General features: G+C 37.4%; 2 protein-coding genes across 4 annotated transcripts; one reads left to right on the forward strand and one right to left on the reverse strand.

The window, feature by feature from the left end:
• Positions 1–213: 213 nt before the first annotated feature.
• Positions 214–8,507, reverse strand: LOC111483468 (pentatricopeptide repeat-containing protein At5g62370). Of its 3 annotated transcripts, XM_023129701.1 has the most exons (8): positions 5,127–5,400; positions 4,878–4,961; positions 3,518–4,751; positions 3,187–3,242; positions 1,711–1,834; positions 1,513–1,619; positions 590–659; positions 214–501 (listed from the first exon to the last, which is right to left on the reverse strand). In XM_023129701.1, exons 3-8 carry the CDS (start codon positions 3,531–3,533, stop codon positions 422–424), a joined length of 453 nt encoding a protein of 150 aa, XP_022985469.1. In that variant the 5' UTR covers positions 3,534–4,751; positions 4,878–4,961; positions 5,127–5,400; the 3' UTR covers positions 214–421. The 3 variants fall into 3 exon arrangements, with proteins under 3 accessions (XP_022985469.1, XP_022985468.1, XP_022985467.1); XM_023129700.1 differs by lacking the exons at positions 214–501; positions 590–659; positions 1,513–1,619; positions 1,711–1,834; positions 3,187–3,242 and adding an exon at positions 8,374–8,507 and having other exon boundaries at positions 3,792–4,751; positions 5,127–8,200; XM_023129699.1 differs by lacking the exons at positions 214–501; positions 590–659; positions 1,513–1,619; positions 1,711–1,834; positions 3,187–3,242 and having other exon boundaries at positions 3,792–4,751; positions 5,127–8,507.
• A 2,301-nt stretch (positions 8,508–10,808) lies between these two features.
• LOC111483487 (NAC domain-containing protein 7-like) lies at positions 10,809–13,563 on the forward strand. The gene is made up of 4 exons (XM_023129727.1): positions 10,809–11,122; positions 11,953–12,130; positions 12,221–12,492; positions 12,913–13,563. The coding sequence occupies exons 2-4, from the start codon at positions 11,971–11,973 to the stop codon at positions 13,480–13,482; spliced, it is 1,002 nt and encodes a 333-aa protein (XP_022985495.1). The 5' UTR covers positions 10,809–11,122; positions 11,953–11,970; the 3' UTR covers positions 13,483–13,563.
• The last annotated feature ends 171 nt before the right edge of the window (positions 13,564–13,734 follow it).

The raw sequence follows: 13,734 nt of genomic DNA on the forward strand, positions 1-13,734 counted from the left end.
CACAAAGAACAGCAAGAACATGTGAACAAAAAATAAAAATCAAAATGATTTCAAAAAAGCAAGTGGCATAAACTGCTAACTTCATTGTTCAAAAAGAAAAGAGAAAGCAGATTCGAAGAGATTTTTTCCGCTGAAGAACACTAATTCAGCATAATTGAAGGCGTATTTTAAGCATGTCAACAAAAGAGTTCAATCATTGTCAATCCCATAACAAAAGAAAATGCCAGAAAAATTTGTTTATACCCTTATATTTTACTCCACCAATTTCAACATCCAAGTGAAACATTTCTGTAATAATGATTTAGAGAGACAAGACAAATCCAAGCCTTCTCGTGCATGATTTTTGGATTCAGAATCGAGAAGGAAACAGCAGAGAGATCTTTCCTGGTCGTTAGAAGGACAATAGTTTGGTACACAATAATTAAGAGGCACGTTTTGGAAGAGACATGTTACCGACGAGGGAAATCACTGTGCTGGTTGCAAATATCTGAAGCAGAGCCCCTGTATGAACACATATCAGAATTCCACTCTTAGTTCTTACTTGTGAATATGAAAACAATGAAGATAACCTATGTAATGTGAAACCCACCAAGACAAATGTGGATCATCTCGAAAAGTTCGAGCTTTTTCGCCTTCCAATTACTTAGATCCCCCATACCCTAAATGGTTCATAAGAGTCCAAACTCAGTTAGAATGAAGAATAAAGCACCATTCATAACAGACATTACCACATGGAAGCTGTGATCAAAGGCCAGAGTTATAGAAACAATCAGCCAATCAAAATGAAGCTTCCCACCATTTTCAAGTATAGATGCCAAGGGTAACAAAGCTAACAATGAATCTATGCAGTCTCAACAACTATAAAAGCTTGAAGAAGGCATGCTCATTAATGGGAAATACAAAGATGGTGAAGTAGCCCAAGTTCACCACTAGCAGATATTGTCCTATTTGGATTTTCCCTTCCGAGCTTCCCCTCAAGGTTTTTAGAATGCGTCTACTAGAGAGAGGTTTCTACACTCTTATAAAGAATGTTTCGTTCTCCTCTCCAACCAATATGGGATCTCACAATCCATCACCTTTCGGGGCCCACCGTCCTCGCTGACATGCCGCCTTGTGTCCACCCCCTTCGAGGCTCAGCCTCCTCGCTGGTACATCGCCCAATGTCTGGCTCTGATACCATTTGCAATAACTCAAGTCCATCGCTAGCAAATATTGTCTTCTTTATATTTTTTCTGTCAGGCTTCTGCTCAAGGTTTTTAAAACGCATCTACTAGAGAGAGGTTTCCACACTCTTATAAACAATATTTCAGTCTCCTCTCCAACCAATATGCGATCTCACATATGAATCCCTATCTAAATTTTAATCCACCAATTTATTTATCGTCTCCATTGCTATTGCTTCTTCAACTAGTCAACATGCATAACAATTCCAGTTAAGCTTTTGCTCGATAACCTTTCCATTTGATTTCTCTCTTAGAGCAGCACAGCGGAAAATGGATTAGTTTTCCATACCTCAAACGTGTAATTACCCTGAGAGACATCAAAAAGAAGCAGTAGGAGTGCAAGAGATGAGGCAGTCATATATACTTTCAAGAAGTTTGCTCGGCTGTGCCTTCGGCCTGTACATTGGAAAATAATCAACCATTAATGTTGAAACATATAAAGTTGTGTATGAAAATAGGTGCAAGAGGTTAGAGTATCACTAGCGACCTAGTTCTCCAACGAACAACGAAAAGAAACCAGTGATGGCAGATGAAATAGCAAGTTTATCAAGAGTCCCTTTCTTTGATGTTAATATAAACAAGTATACCACTGCACATAGGTGAATAATAACCTGCAGCAGTAAAAACCAACATCACAAAGGTAAGCATACATTATAAGATCATTATATGAGGTTTTATGTCACCGCCAAACTCTTCCAGCTTCATTCGTCTGATTTCAAATAGTAGATATAAATGTTCATTGATTTCAATAGAGGAACTAGGAAGCATTCCAGTCAGTCAAACCAAAGACGAAAGAACTTGAAGAAAAAATTGAACCAAGTATTTCATGAAAGCTTTATTAATCACACAGACAATACACCTTCATGATACTTGGGTGACAGTCATACGGTACCCTTAGTCAGCACCAAACTTCCAGCAGACATGCCCTCTGAAAAACATTTAACTCATATCACAAGCAATTAAAGACAATGTGAGAGGAACTAGGAAATTACTGATCTCGATATCCTTGGATGTCCAAGGATGTCAGGAACTGTAACAGCCCAAACCTACCGCTAGCAGATATTGTTCCCTTTGGCCCGTACATATAGTTGTCAGCCTCACAGTTTTAAGACGCATCTACTAGGGAGAGGTTTCTAGACCCTTATAAAGAATGTTTCGTTCCCCTCTCCAATCGATGTGAGATCTCACAATCCACCCACCTTGGGAGTCCAACATCCTTGCTGGCACACCGCCCGGTGTCTGGCTCTAATACCATTTGTAACAGTCCAAGCTCACTGCTAGTAGATATTGTCTAATTTGGCCCGTTACTTATCGTCTTCTACCTCACGATTTTAAAACACGTTTATTAGGAAGAGGTTTCCACGCCCATATAAAAAATATTTTGTTCCCCTCTCAACCAACGTGGGATCTCACAGGAACAGAGGCTTTATCACACTACTATCAAATTGAAAATGTCTCACCATTTTTATTGGCTTTAAATAATCTTTTCCTTAAAACCAAACATAACTATTAATGGATCCACTTCTGTTGAAAAGCATGGCCTTTACATTTTTGACACAAGAATAGTAGCATCATAGTGTCGATTTGACTGGAAATTGGATAGAGACTACAGCATTTGCAGCTGGGCAATCTGGTTCTATATCATAGTTTAACTCCAATTTCTTGAAACAGAACAATGATCTTATATGTACTCAATCGAGAATTCATTGCATGTATAAATAGGATACTGGTTTTTTACTAAATTAATACACATGTCACGGTGCTTCTAAATTACAATGTGAGTTATATCTTGAAAACAAAAATCGGCAACCATTTTAGACATAGTAGGACATCTACTATCTACTGTCTGCCATCAATCTTCGTTAAGTTTCAGGATTTTTTTCACTACAAGTGAAAGAAAATATAAGTATTCAGATAGTAAACGTACACAAAATTTTCTGTAAAAGCAATATAATGCATGTACCTGAGCTAAAATCAGGTTGTAGAAACGAGATTTCCCCTTGGCAGCCTTTTGATATCCTAGAATTGGAAGAACCCGTCAGAAGAACCGAAATTGATTTGAATAAGACAATTAAAATAGCTAAAGGAATCCCATTTCCTGTTCCAATGCCTGAAAAACGAGAGCTAGAAAATCCTCTTCCACTTACCCAAAAGCTGAGCAGAAACATGGCACCAATGAGGACCAAACAAAGACGAAAACAAAAGTTTTTCTCATTCATATCAATCAACTTATTGTCATACATGATTGCTCAACAGTCTAACAGAAATTAGTAGAAGAAATTGAGGGAACTTACGAGAATCGACGACCATGCGATAGGAAAAATCAGAGCCATCGGTTCCACTGGGCCTTCCGACCGGCGTTATTCTTCTTTCCAGTACGAACCGGATGGTTCGTTTGGTTTCTCGGTTATAGTGGTTTTCTGCAGACCCTATATCTTAAAACTACAAACAAACAACCGTGTGTGTATATATATTTACCATTTATGTCAATTTTGCCCTTATATATTTTAAATATTATAATTTTATTTTGTTACACTAAATGAGCGTTCGAGATGAGAAACAAACAAATCTTCCAACAACGTGGTTTCGTTCCACAAAGCCACAAAAGAGCATAGTTTCAATACAGGTCCAACTACTAGCATGAATGTCAAAAAATAATTTAATTCTAATTCGATGAGTTGAGCATAGTTTGACGAAGTTAGGAGTTCTGGTGCAGATATATGTTTGACACATGAATGGAAGTTTCGGATTTTGATCATTGAAACTGCATTATTTTCTCCATGTTCAAACTCAGCCAACCTGTCTCTTCTTTCCCACGTAACCAAACCTGAGTGAGCTAGCATAGCATCATCAAAGCAAGGAAGGTCTGCTCTTTCAATGGAGAGGAGTCTCGGGATGCTCTTGTTTCTTAGTTCTTTTTACTGACTTCACCAGCCTTTCCCAAGCAAGCCTCTAATGACATTGATTGGTGGTGTGGAAAAATCACGTACCCAACAACCTGCGAGCACTTTTTCAACCATGGCAGCAAGGCTGCGCCCAAAGGTCATCCAATCTGCCATGGAGAGAGCCCTGAGTGCCGAAAGCCACACTAAGGGTGTCAATTCAAAGTGCCAAAATGGGAAGGAAAAGGCTTGCTTTGGCTGATTGCTTGAAGCTCTACCGAAACACCATCCTTCAGCTCAACCACGCTCTAGATTCATCTACTAAATGTACTTCGTTAGATATCCAAGCCTGCTCATTACTGCTCTAACAAACCTTGAAACATGCCGCACAGGGTTTGCTGAGCTTAATGTTTCGGATTATGTATTGCCGCTGATCACATCGAACAATGTCACAAAGCTGATAAGCAACAGCTTGGCTATTAACAATGCTTCAGCTGGCCTGGGGAAGGAAACATATAAAAAGGGCTTTCCAAGTTGGCTTTTTGGTGGTGACAAAGGATACTGCAGTCATCAACAAAGTCGGACCTTGAGGTGGCTCAGGACAGGTCGGGTAACCAGAAGATAGTAGGAGAGGCTCTAGAGGAAGCTGCAAAAAGGAACATGAATGGGAGATTTGTTATACAAGTAACCGTGAGGGGTTTACAAGGTAATAAGCCAAAAGTTGGTACGAAAATTTAATTACATATGTGCAATAAGTTAATATTCAAATTACCTATACATTGCAAATTCCAAGATTTCCATGGGAAAGTGTTGCAGACAAGGATCTTGCTAAAGTCAAACAGCTACAAATGAACATCTGCAATAATATATATATATATATATATATATGTTGACTGGATAGGTCTTGTTCAGAAAAAAAAAACTTGTACAAAAATAGTGACCAGAAAGGCAACAGGAAAAGGTTGAGAGGGGAAAAAGAAATTTTTTTTAAAGAGAATCCATGTGAATCTTCATCACTAACCTCCGTTTTCAATGATTGTGTCATGTCTGAGTCTGTCTTGATATTGCATTTTATACGATGATGACCCATCTAATTTCATCCATGAATCCACCAAATACCTATTTGGTTTTTTTTTTTTTTGTGTGTGTGCTCCTCTCAAGCTTTATATTAAAAGCAAAACAGGCTTCCTGCAATGATTTTCTCCACACAGGATGTGGACGGCCGATTTGCATCTTTTCCAGTGAGGCAAGAGTTTATCATGCATCAATTCCTCACAAAATTACGATAACCTAGTATACTTGGGGAAAACCCTTTTTATGCATTGTATGTGAGAGTGCCAATGCATCAGAAAGTCTCCCTCCTTGGGAAAGGCCTTTCAGTAAAGTGTTGTATGCAACTTTATCTGGAATACACCCATCTACATTCATCTTATTAAACAACCCAATGGCAGAGTTAACATCACCTGCAAGAATATGCCCATCCATAAGAATCGTGAAAGTAACCTGGTTTGGATGCAACCCTTCTTTTTGCATCAATTCCAACTGATGATTGGCATCCAGCATCCTATCTGTCCGACAATATCCACATATTATGCTATTGTACAGATGCAAGTTAGGTACAATGCATACATCTTTAACCTTCTGGATAAGCTTCAATGCCAAGGATTTCATTTCTTCAGTAGAATTAGCAGAAACTATCATATTATTATCCCTTGGAACAAGAGTTGTTTCATGGAGCATATGAAACAACGTACTTTTTGCCTTTTGATTCTCTTTCTCTAGCAGGAACCATTTTTTCTTGTCGACAATTAAATTTTTGCAAATACCACTGACTAATGTGATATAGAAGATAACATCGGGTTCAATGTGGCTCCTTTCCATCAAATCAACTAATCGAAAGGCATATTCAACCTCCCCGATCTTTAGGTAATGATTGATAAGAGAGGTATACAATACAGCATTAGGTGAAAACCCATCTCTTAACATCTTGCCCAGATATAAACATCCTCTATCAGTCATATTTCTTTTAACCAAACCACTAATCAGTGCCGTATAAATATGAGAGCTTGGTGGAATAGAATTCTCAACCATTTGCTCAAACAATTCACGAGCTTCAAGAAGCTTTCCATTTTCACCATAGCCATTGATCATTGTCAAATACAAATTCTTATCCGGATCCACACCCGCTTCAAGCATCATCTTAAAAACTCCTTCTGCTTCAAAAATTCTCTTTTTCCTACTTAAACAACCAATTATTGAATCATAAATAGCAACACTCGGTTTCAATCCCCTCTGCCTCATTTTTCTAAGAATATAATATGCTGCTTGAACGTTACCCTTCCTACAATACTCGTTAACAATAATCAAATATGTTGTGGTATCTGGAAGCAAACTAAATTCCTGCATATGATCAATTAGAGACAAGGCATCCTCAAAAAGCCCCTCCTTGCAAAGACATTTAATTAAGGAATTATAAGTAAAGAGCAAAGGCTTGCATCCGAGACTTGCCATTTTATGGAAGTAATCCAAAGCACAATCCAAATTTTCGGTCTCACATAAGGCACAAATGACAATACTAAATGCCACACCTGCTAGATTCAAGTTGCTATTGAAAATTTCTTGCAGCAGCGTTTCAATTTTTTGCTCCAGATTGCTTGATGTTTGCAACTTTGTACTGGCTAAGATTACAGAAGGATCACACCCACACCCATTCTTTAAAATGGCCTCCAAAACATTTAAAGCAAGCTGAAGTTCATGTCCCTTTGGATACATCTTCATAAGGGTAAAGAAAAGCACGTGATCAGGTATGATTCCATTGTCCAGCATACTCTTCAGCAATTCACTGACTTCTTCTAACCTATCATCCCTATGCAGAGCATTAATCAAAACTGTATAACAATGCAAGCTAGGAGAAATGTTGCAGCTGACCATATTATTCAAAATCGTTAATGCAAAGTCAACCTTCCCTTCTTGACAATACTGACTAATCATGATGTGAAAAGTTACCACATCAGGTTGGATTCCCCACTCTGCCATAAGGTTATATACCAACCAACCCTTATCGACTAAACCTAATTTCACAAACCCATGGATCAGTGTATTTAATGTATAATTATCTGGTTCACAGCCTATTTTTATCATTCTAAAAAAGGCTTGCATTGCCATTTTCATTTTCTTATCTTTGCAATATTCATGAACTAAAGAAGTATACATAGTCTTGTCAGGATGTAGGCTCCGAAACTCCATTTCTCTGATCAACAACTCTGCCTCCACTAACCACTTGCTCTTACAAAGGCCATAAAACAATGACTTAAACAAATGCAGCGACGGAGGATAACCATTAGTGCTTTGCATTATATCAAATAATTCAAGAGCTTCCTCCATATGCCCCTTATTGCATAGCCCATCTATCAAGACATTAAAACACCAATACCCCAAGTGAACACCAGCTCCATTGACTCTCATAAAATAGTCGAATGCCTCTAAAACCCTTTCTTGCGCACAAAGCTCTCGAAAGATAGCATTAAATGAAGATTTACTTGGGACATAATTTAACGACAGAAGTTGATTAAAATAGGCCAGTGCCTTCTCAAATTTTCCTAGCCTACAGAAACAGGTTACCATAGAGTCCAAAACTGACGCATCTGGCTCAGCACCTCCGAATGTAAATTTTTTGTCGTACAGCAGTTCAGCCAACTGGGGCCTAGAATAGACAAGCTGCCGGCAAAGCACACCATGGGTAGCCAAATCAAGCTCCAAACCCCGTTCAGCAGCGAAGTCAACAATAGAAATAGCTTCAGAAATTGAAGAAGATTGCGTTACAATTCGTTGTATCACTTGTTGCGCCGGCAAAAACAAGCCACGACGAATTAGTTGATCCACTAAGGAATAGCACAAAGTCTTGTGTTCGCTAGCAGAAGAGGAACTCGAAGTAACTGGAGGATCAAGTGGGACTGTACAAGTCGTCACCAGATTCCTGAAGTTCACAGATAGGTAATATTTACAGGGCCGTCCCCGTATCATCTCTAAAACGCAATGCTAGTAACAACAAGCAACAGTAAGGAATTAGGGGCAAGTTGAGTTCACGTAGTAAACCTAGTGAGGAATGATGAAGACTTCATCAAAACAGGACGAAATTACAACTCCAATAATCGGTTCAAATAATGGCTCCGAGAGAGATTGAGTACAACAGAAACTGAAAAAGAACGAGAACTTGAAAGGCCAATAAATTAAACACCGGAATGAATTCATCGAAAACACAAGAGTACCTGCAATAAACTCCGGCAGCTTTGGAGACCTGAAGATTACATAAGGAAGAGCAAAACAGAGAACTGAGAAGAGAAACTGAGCGAGAACAGGAAGGCGCGAAAGGTAGAAAACGATACCAGGGGGCTGAGCTTGAGAACGAGGGAGCACAAAAAATAGGGCAAAGCCCAATGGGTCATTTTTAATCCATTATCCAAATTGTCTCAATAAAAAAGCCCAATGGGCCTCCATGTATCTCACAGAACCATTGGGCCTGATCTCATTTATGAACATGTATTATTGTCGTTATTTGAAATACCAACGTAATTAATAGAATTAATGACGTCGTAAAATAAAGAAGCTTAACCTATAATATGTAAGATTAATTATGTAATTTTGTAATGATTTAGGACATTAGCACTTTTTTAAGCTTTATTTATTTCGGGATTATGCTTCATACAATCGCAGTTATAATGATTTTGAAGACGACTCATAAACCAAAATATAATCATACATCCTCCTATTTATGTCATTATTTTAACCTTAGGTAACAAATCTCATTTCATTAAATGTCACCAAAACTATACATTAAGCTTGGATTAACTTAATTGTCAATCTCATTAATTACCTCAAAAGTCAACCCTTTTCATTTTGTTATAAATTTTAATTTAATTAATAACATCATATTTTATAAATAATACGAAAAAGTAAAGAAGTTAGGGATATATTGTTAAAAAGAAAAATAAAAATGAAAATGGTAGAAAATGATGATGTCATGGTGGGTCCGAGAGGAGATGGATTCCTATTGGTTGCCATCCAGAAGATGCCACCTCAGAGAAGAAAGACCCGCCCGAAATGTCGGGCACGGAAACTCATGATGCTCATACCCCTCATCTCATCATTTGTACCCTGGGACCGCCTTCATTGGATCGCTACCCCACGCTACCCAAAAGTCCGTTTTGTACTTTCCCTCTTTTTTAATTTTATTTTATTTTATTTAATTTAATTTATTTATTTTTAATCATTCCTACATTTTCTTTATTATTTGTTCATAAGTAAGATATGATAATTAATTCATTCAAATCAAATTCGTCTCTTTATTTAAATATTTTTCTAACTTTTCCAAGTTTAGATTTTATTTTTCATTTCCAATGCTCCCTCTTATTTTCCCTTTACTTTTCTTCAATTTAAAATTTTAAAATTTATTAAACTTATTAAATACTTCTTCCAAAGGTAGAGTTTTAAATAAATTTGTTATTTATATTTTAATTAAAGAAAAGAAAGGTTTGTTAGCTTAAATTATGTTTCTTCGAAAAAGGGAGAAAAAGGAAATTCCACGTGTTAAGGTGCTGATTAAAAAGGTGGGGACACGAGTCTCGCCTCGGGGGAAGGGACCCAGTCAGAATGAGACAACAGAAGGTAAAGGGTCCCACAAGAAGAGGCCATGTGGCGGACCCCGCCAGCCGGAACGACAGAGAACCCAGCAAGTTGCAAGGTCAATGATAATGGCTAGCCCACGCCGGACCCAGTGCCGCCACGTATACTCATCATTTTATTTTCTCCTCCTGGGTCCCACTTTCCACAATCGCCCTGCCATCTCACCCAGTCCGCTCTGGTTCTTCTAGCGGAGTTTTCGCGAGCTACGCTTGCTTATAAATTTATGATCTTTTTTAATATGTAAATGTGGTTATGGATATTTTGCAGTTATGCTGGGAATTGAAGGTAATGAGACCCTTAAAGCCAATGAAATTTCTTAGGAACAGGGCAGCAGATGGCAATCAGCCTCTGATCTCTCCCTCACCACCGCCATCGTCATCACACCATCTCTGTTTCATTGCACTTCAGACTCCAACAAGATGTTTGAAAACAAAAATGGTAGGGACTATGAATACGAACATTATTCGACCCATTTGTAGGGCCACCATTCCACATTTGAGCCTCTAATAACTTGATCCAAGATCAGTTACTGAACTCGCATACGTAGAGTACAAGGGACATCCATAGTTTTTTAGTCAATTTTGCATAAAAACTTTCAAACAAACCTAGTTTCTTTTTACGGTTGCAATATTATGATTGACCTTTTGCATATGTTCTTTAAATTTTTTTTATGAAAATTGAGAGCTAAAATAGGTATAATAGTACCTAGAATAATACAAGTTAAGACAACTCAAGCTCACTTGTAACAGATGTGCCAGCAAGAACGTTAGGCACTTAAGGAGTGTAAATTGTGAAATCGAACATCGATAGGAGAGGAAAGAGAAGCATTTCTTATAGAAATGAACCTAGGTCTGTGGGTGCGGGGGGAGGTGGCTGTTCCATTACGTCACAACCAAAGAATGAAAAAAAAAGAAGAGGTTGTGTAGTAATGGAAAAGGGGTTATAAAGAATGCATATTGGGTCTGTGCCGTGAAGATATCTCCTGACTTCCCACACCAGCTTCCATTTTCCTTCTCTCTCTCTCTATAAACTCCATTAAAAGCATCCATTCATTCATTCATTTGTGTGTGTGTGTGTCTGTCTGTGTGTCTCTCTCGCTCAGCAGGCTTGGCCACCAATTCAGCTGAAGCCACTCCCTTTCAGGGTTTCTTCTGGGTTTGTTGAAGAACATTGTATATATAAACAACCCTACCTCTTCTCCCTTCTTCCACTCCCTCTCAGATCTGATCTGACCAACCAACCAGCAACCACCTCAGATCATCTGTTTGTTAAGGTTCTTTGCCTACCATTGCAGAAACAAGACAAGCTAGGGTTCTATTCAACTCTACCTACTGGGTCAGCTCTCTCTCTCTCTAGCTTAATAAATCATCTTTTTCTCTTCTGGGTATTATTAATTTTCAACCTTTTTTGTGTTAAAATCTTTGTGATTCACTTTCTAACACACAACAAAGTCAATTTAGAGTTGAATTTTGTTAAATTTCATAAAGTTTTCTATTTTCTCTCCTTGAAATGTTAGAGAAGATTCCTAGAAACGTTTTTTTTTTTTTTTTTTGGATCATTGATTGGCACCCAACAAAAATCAAGATAGAAAAATTTCATGATTACAGTTTACTTTAATCATAACTGAGGGTATGTGTGTGTGTGGATCATACATTCTCTTCTCCTAATGAAATTAAAAGATATATATTAACCAAAATGTAAGCTATAATTTCTACCATGAAAATTACTTCAATTATTTAATTTACTTACTTGATCATACTCTGATGCATGAATGTTTCATTTTCTATTCGTCTAAAATGTTTTCTTCTGGTAGATCATTCGAGTATTAACGTTGTTACTTATCCTCGTAATTCACAAAACCCTAGCTTAAATTATAATATAAGTTGTTGATAATTGTGAATTATACCTAAACCATTTGTTAACACTCCTATGATCCATGTTAGTTTTCTATAGGTTGTAGTTTTTCTATTTTAATTCTTCTTAATTATTTAGTATATGAATTTGAACTACTGAACTTAAGAATATAAGTTTATGTTAATTACAACTTAACTATGTTTATTTTGATTTTAGGCTAACAATTAATGGAGACTAAAACACAATGGTGACTATATCTATTTAGAAGTTCGTTAGACTGATTTTAACTTTCTAAAAAATGAAAATTTCAGGAGTATCGTCATACAAGGATGAACACGTTCTTGCATGTTCCTCCTGGTTTTCGATTCCACCCGACCGACGAAGAACTTGTGGATTACTACCTTAGGAAGAAGATTTGTTCAAGACGGATCGACTTGGATGTCATTAAGGACGTAGACCTTTACAAAATTGAACCATGGGATCTCAAAGGTATTATAAATTTTTAGCTTAGAATTACATTAATTATGTATGAGTTGCCATTGCTAACCTCAATTAGCTTGTAAACTTGATGATGAACAGAGATATGTAGTTTGGGGACAGAGGACCAAAATGAATGGTACTTTTTCAGTCACAAGGACAAGAAATATCCGACAGGAACTCGAACAAATAGAGCAACTGCAGCTGGATTTTGGAAAGCTACTGGCAGAGATAAGGCTATCTATTCTAAACATGACTTGGTTGGCATGAGAAAGACCTTGGTCTTTTACAAAGGTCGAGCTCCTAATGGCCAAAAGTCCGATTGGATCATGCATGAGTACCGGCTCGAGACAGATGAAAATGGCACTCCACAAGTAAGTTGTTACATTCGAAGAATGACATGTTTGGAAGTGATTTTAAGAGTCGGGATCCGAACTACTCTCAAACATGTCTTTAATCATTCAAAATCAATTGGATGTTTGATTTTACACTTTTAAACGTAAGAAAAGTGATTTTAACTATTTTACACGAAAAATGACATGTTTTGAAGTAATTTGAAGGGTCAGGATCAGAACTACTCTCGAACATGTATTTAATCATTCAAAATCAATTTAATGTTTGATTTTACACTTTTAAACGTTAGAAAAATGATTTTAACTATTTCACAGGAAGAATGACATGTTTGGAAGTGATTTTAAGAGTCGAGATCAGAACTACTCCCGAACATGTATTTAATCATTCAAAATCAATTTGATGTTTGATTTTACAGTTTTAAACGTGATTTTCGAACGCAGGAAGAAGGATGGGTGGTATGTAGGGTGTTTAAGAAGAGAATAGCGACAGTAAGGAGAATGAACGAGCACGAATCACCATGTTGGTACGACGAACCGGTGTCGTTCATGCCCGACCTAGACTCTCCAAATCAAAGCTCACACACCCATTTCCCACACCATCTTTCCAACTTCCCATGCAAGAAGGAGGAGGATTTCCCTTACCAATTAGGTCAAACCCAAACCCAAACCCATTTCCTTCACTTACCCACTTTGGAGAGCCAAAAGTTGGCCAACACCTTTGCCCTAGACATCAACTTACAAGCCTCCAACTTCCAACCAACTGCAGCAAAACAGCAAAACATCCAACACCAACAACAGCAGCTTTCCGACCAAAACTTGTTGTTTTTGTTTGAGGACGACAGCAACAACAACAATGAACAGACAATGAATCAGCTCACAGATTGGCGTGTGTTTGATAAATATGTTGCTTCTCAGCTCAGCCAAGAGAATGCTTCAAAGCAACAACCTATGGTTCCAGAAAATGCTCCTCCGACATCCTCTTCGAGTTGTCAGATTGAGCTGTGGAAGTGAAATGGTCTTCTTCATATTATATAATAATTAACAGAATGTTGTTAGAGTTCAAAAGGGTCGAACTTGAAGTCATTTTTATCATGATTTCTGTACATATTAAAGACTTGTTATCATACAATTCATATTATATACATTATATATATATATATATGTAACTTTTCATGTCATATTCTGATTTAATTTGACTTGGTTTTGTGGTTTTATTTAGAGCACGATTTCTATTATGAAAAAAAAAAAAAAAAAAAAAAAAAA

The sequence above is a fragment of the Cucurbita maxima genome, unplaced genomic scaffold (assembly GCF_002738345.1).
Source record: "Cucurbita maxima cultivar Rimu unplaced genomic scaffold, Cmax_1.0 Cma_Scf00008, whole genome shotgun sequence".
NCBI lineage: Eukaryota > Viridiplantae > Streptophyta > Magnoliopsida > Cucurbitales > Cucurbitaceae > Cucurbita > Cucurbita maxima.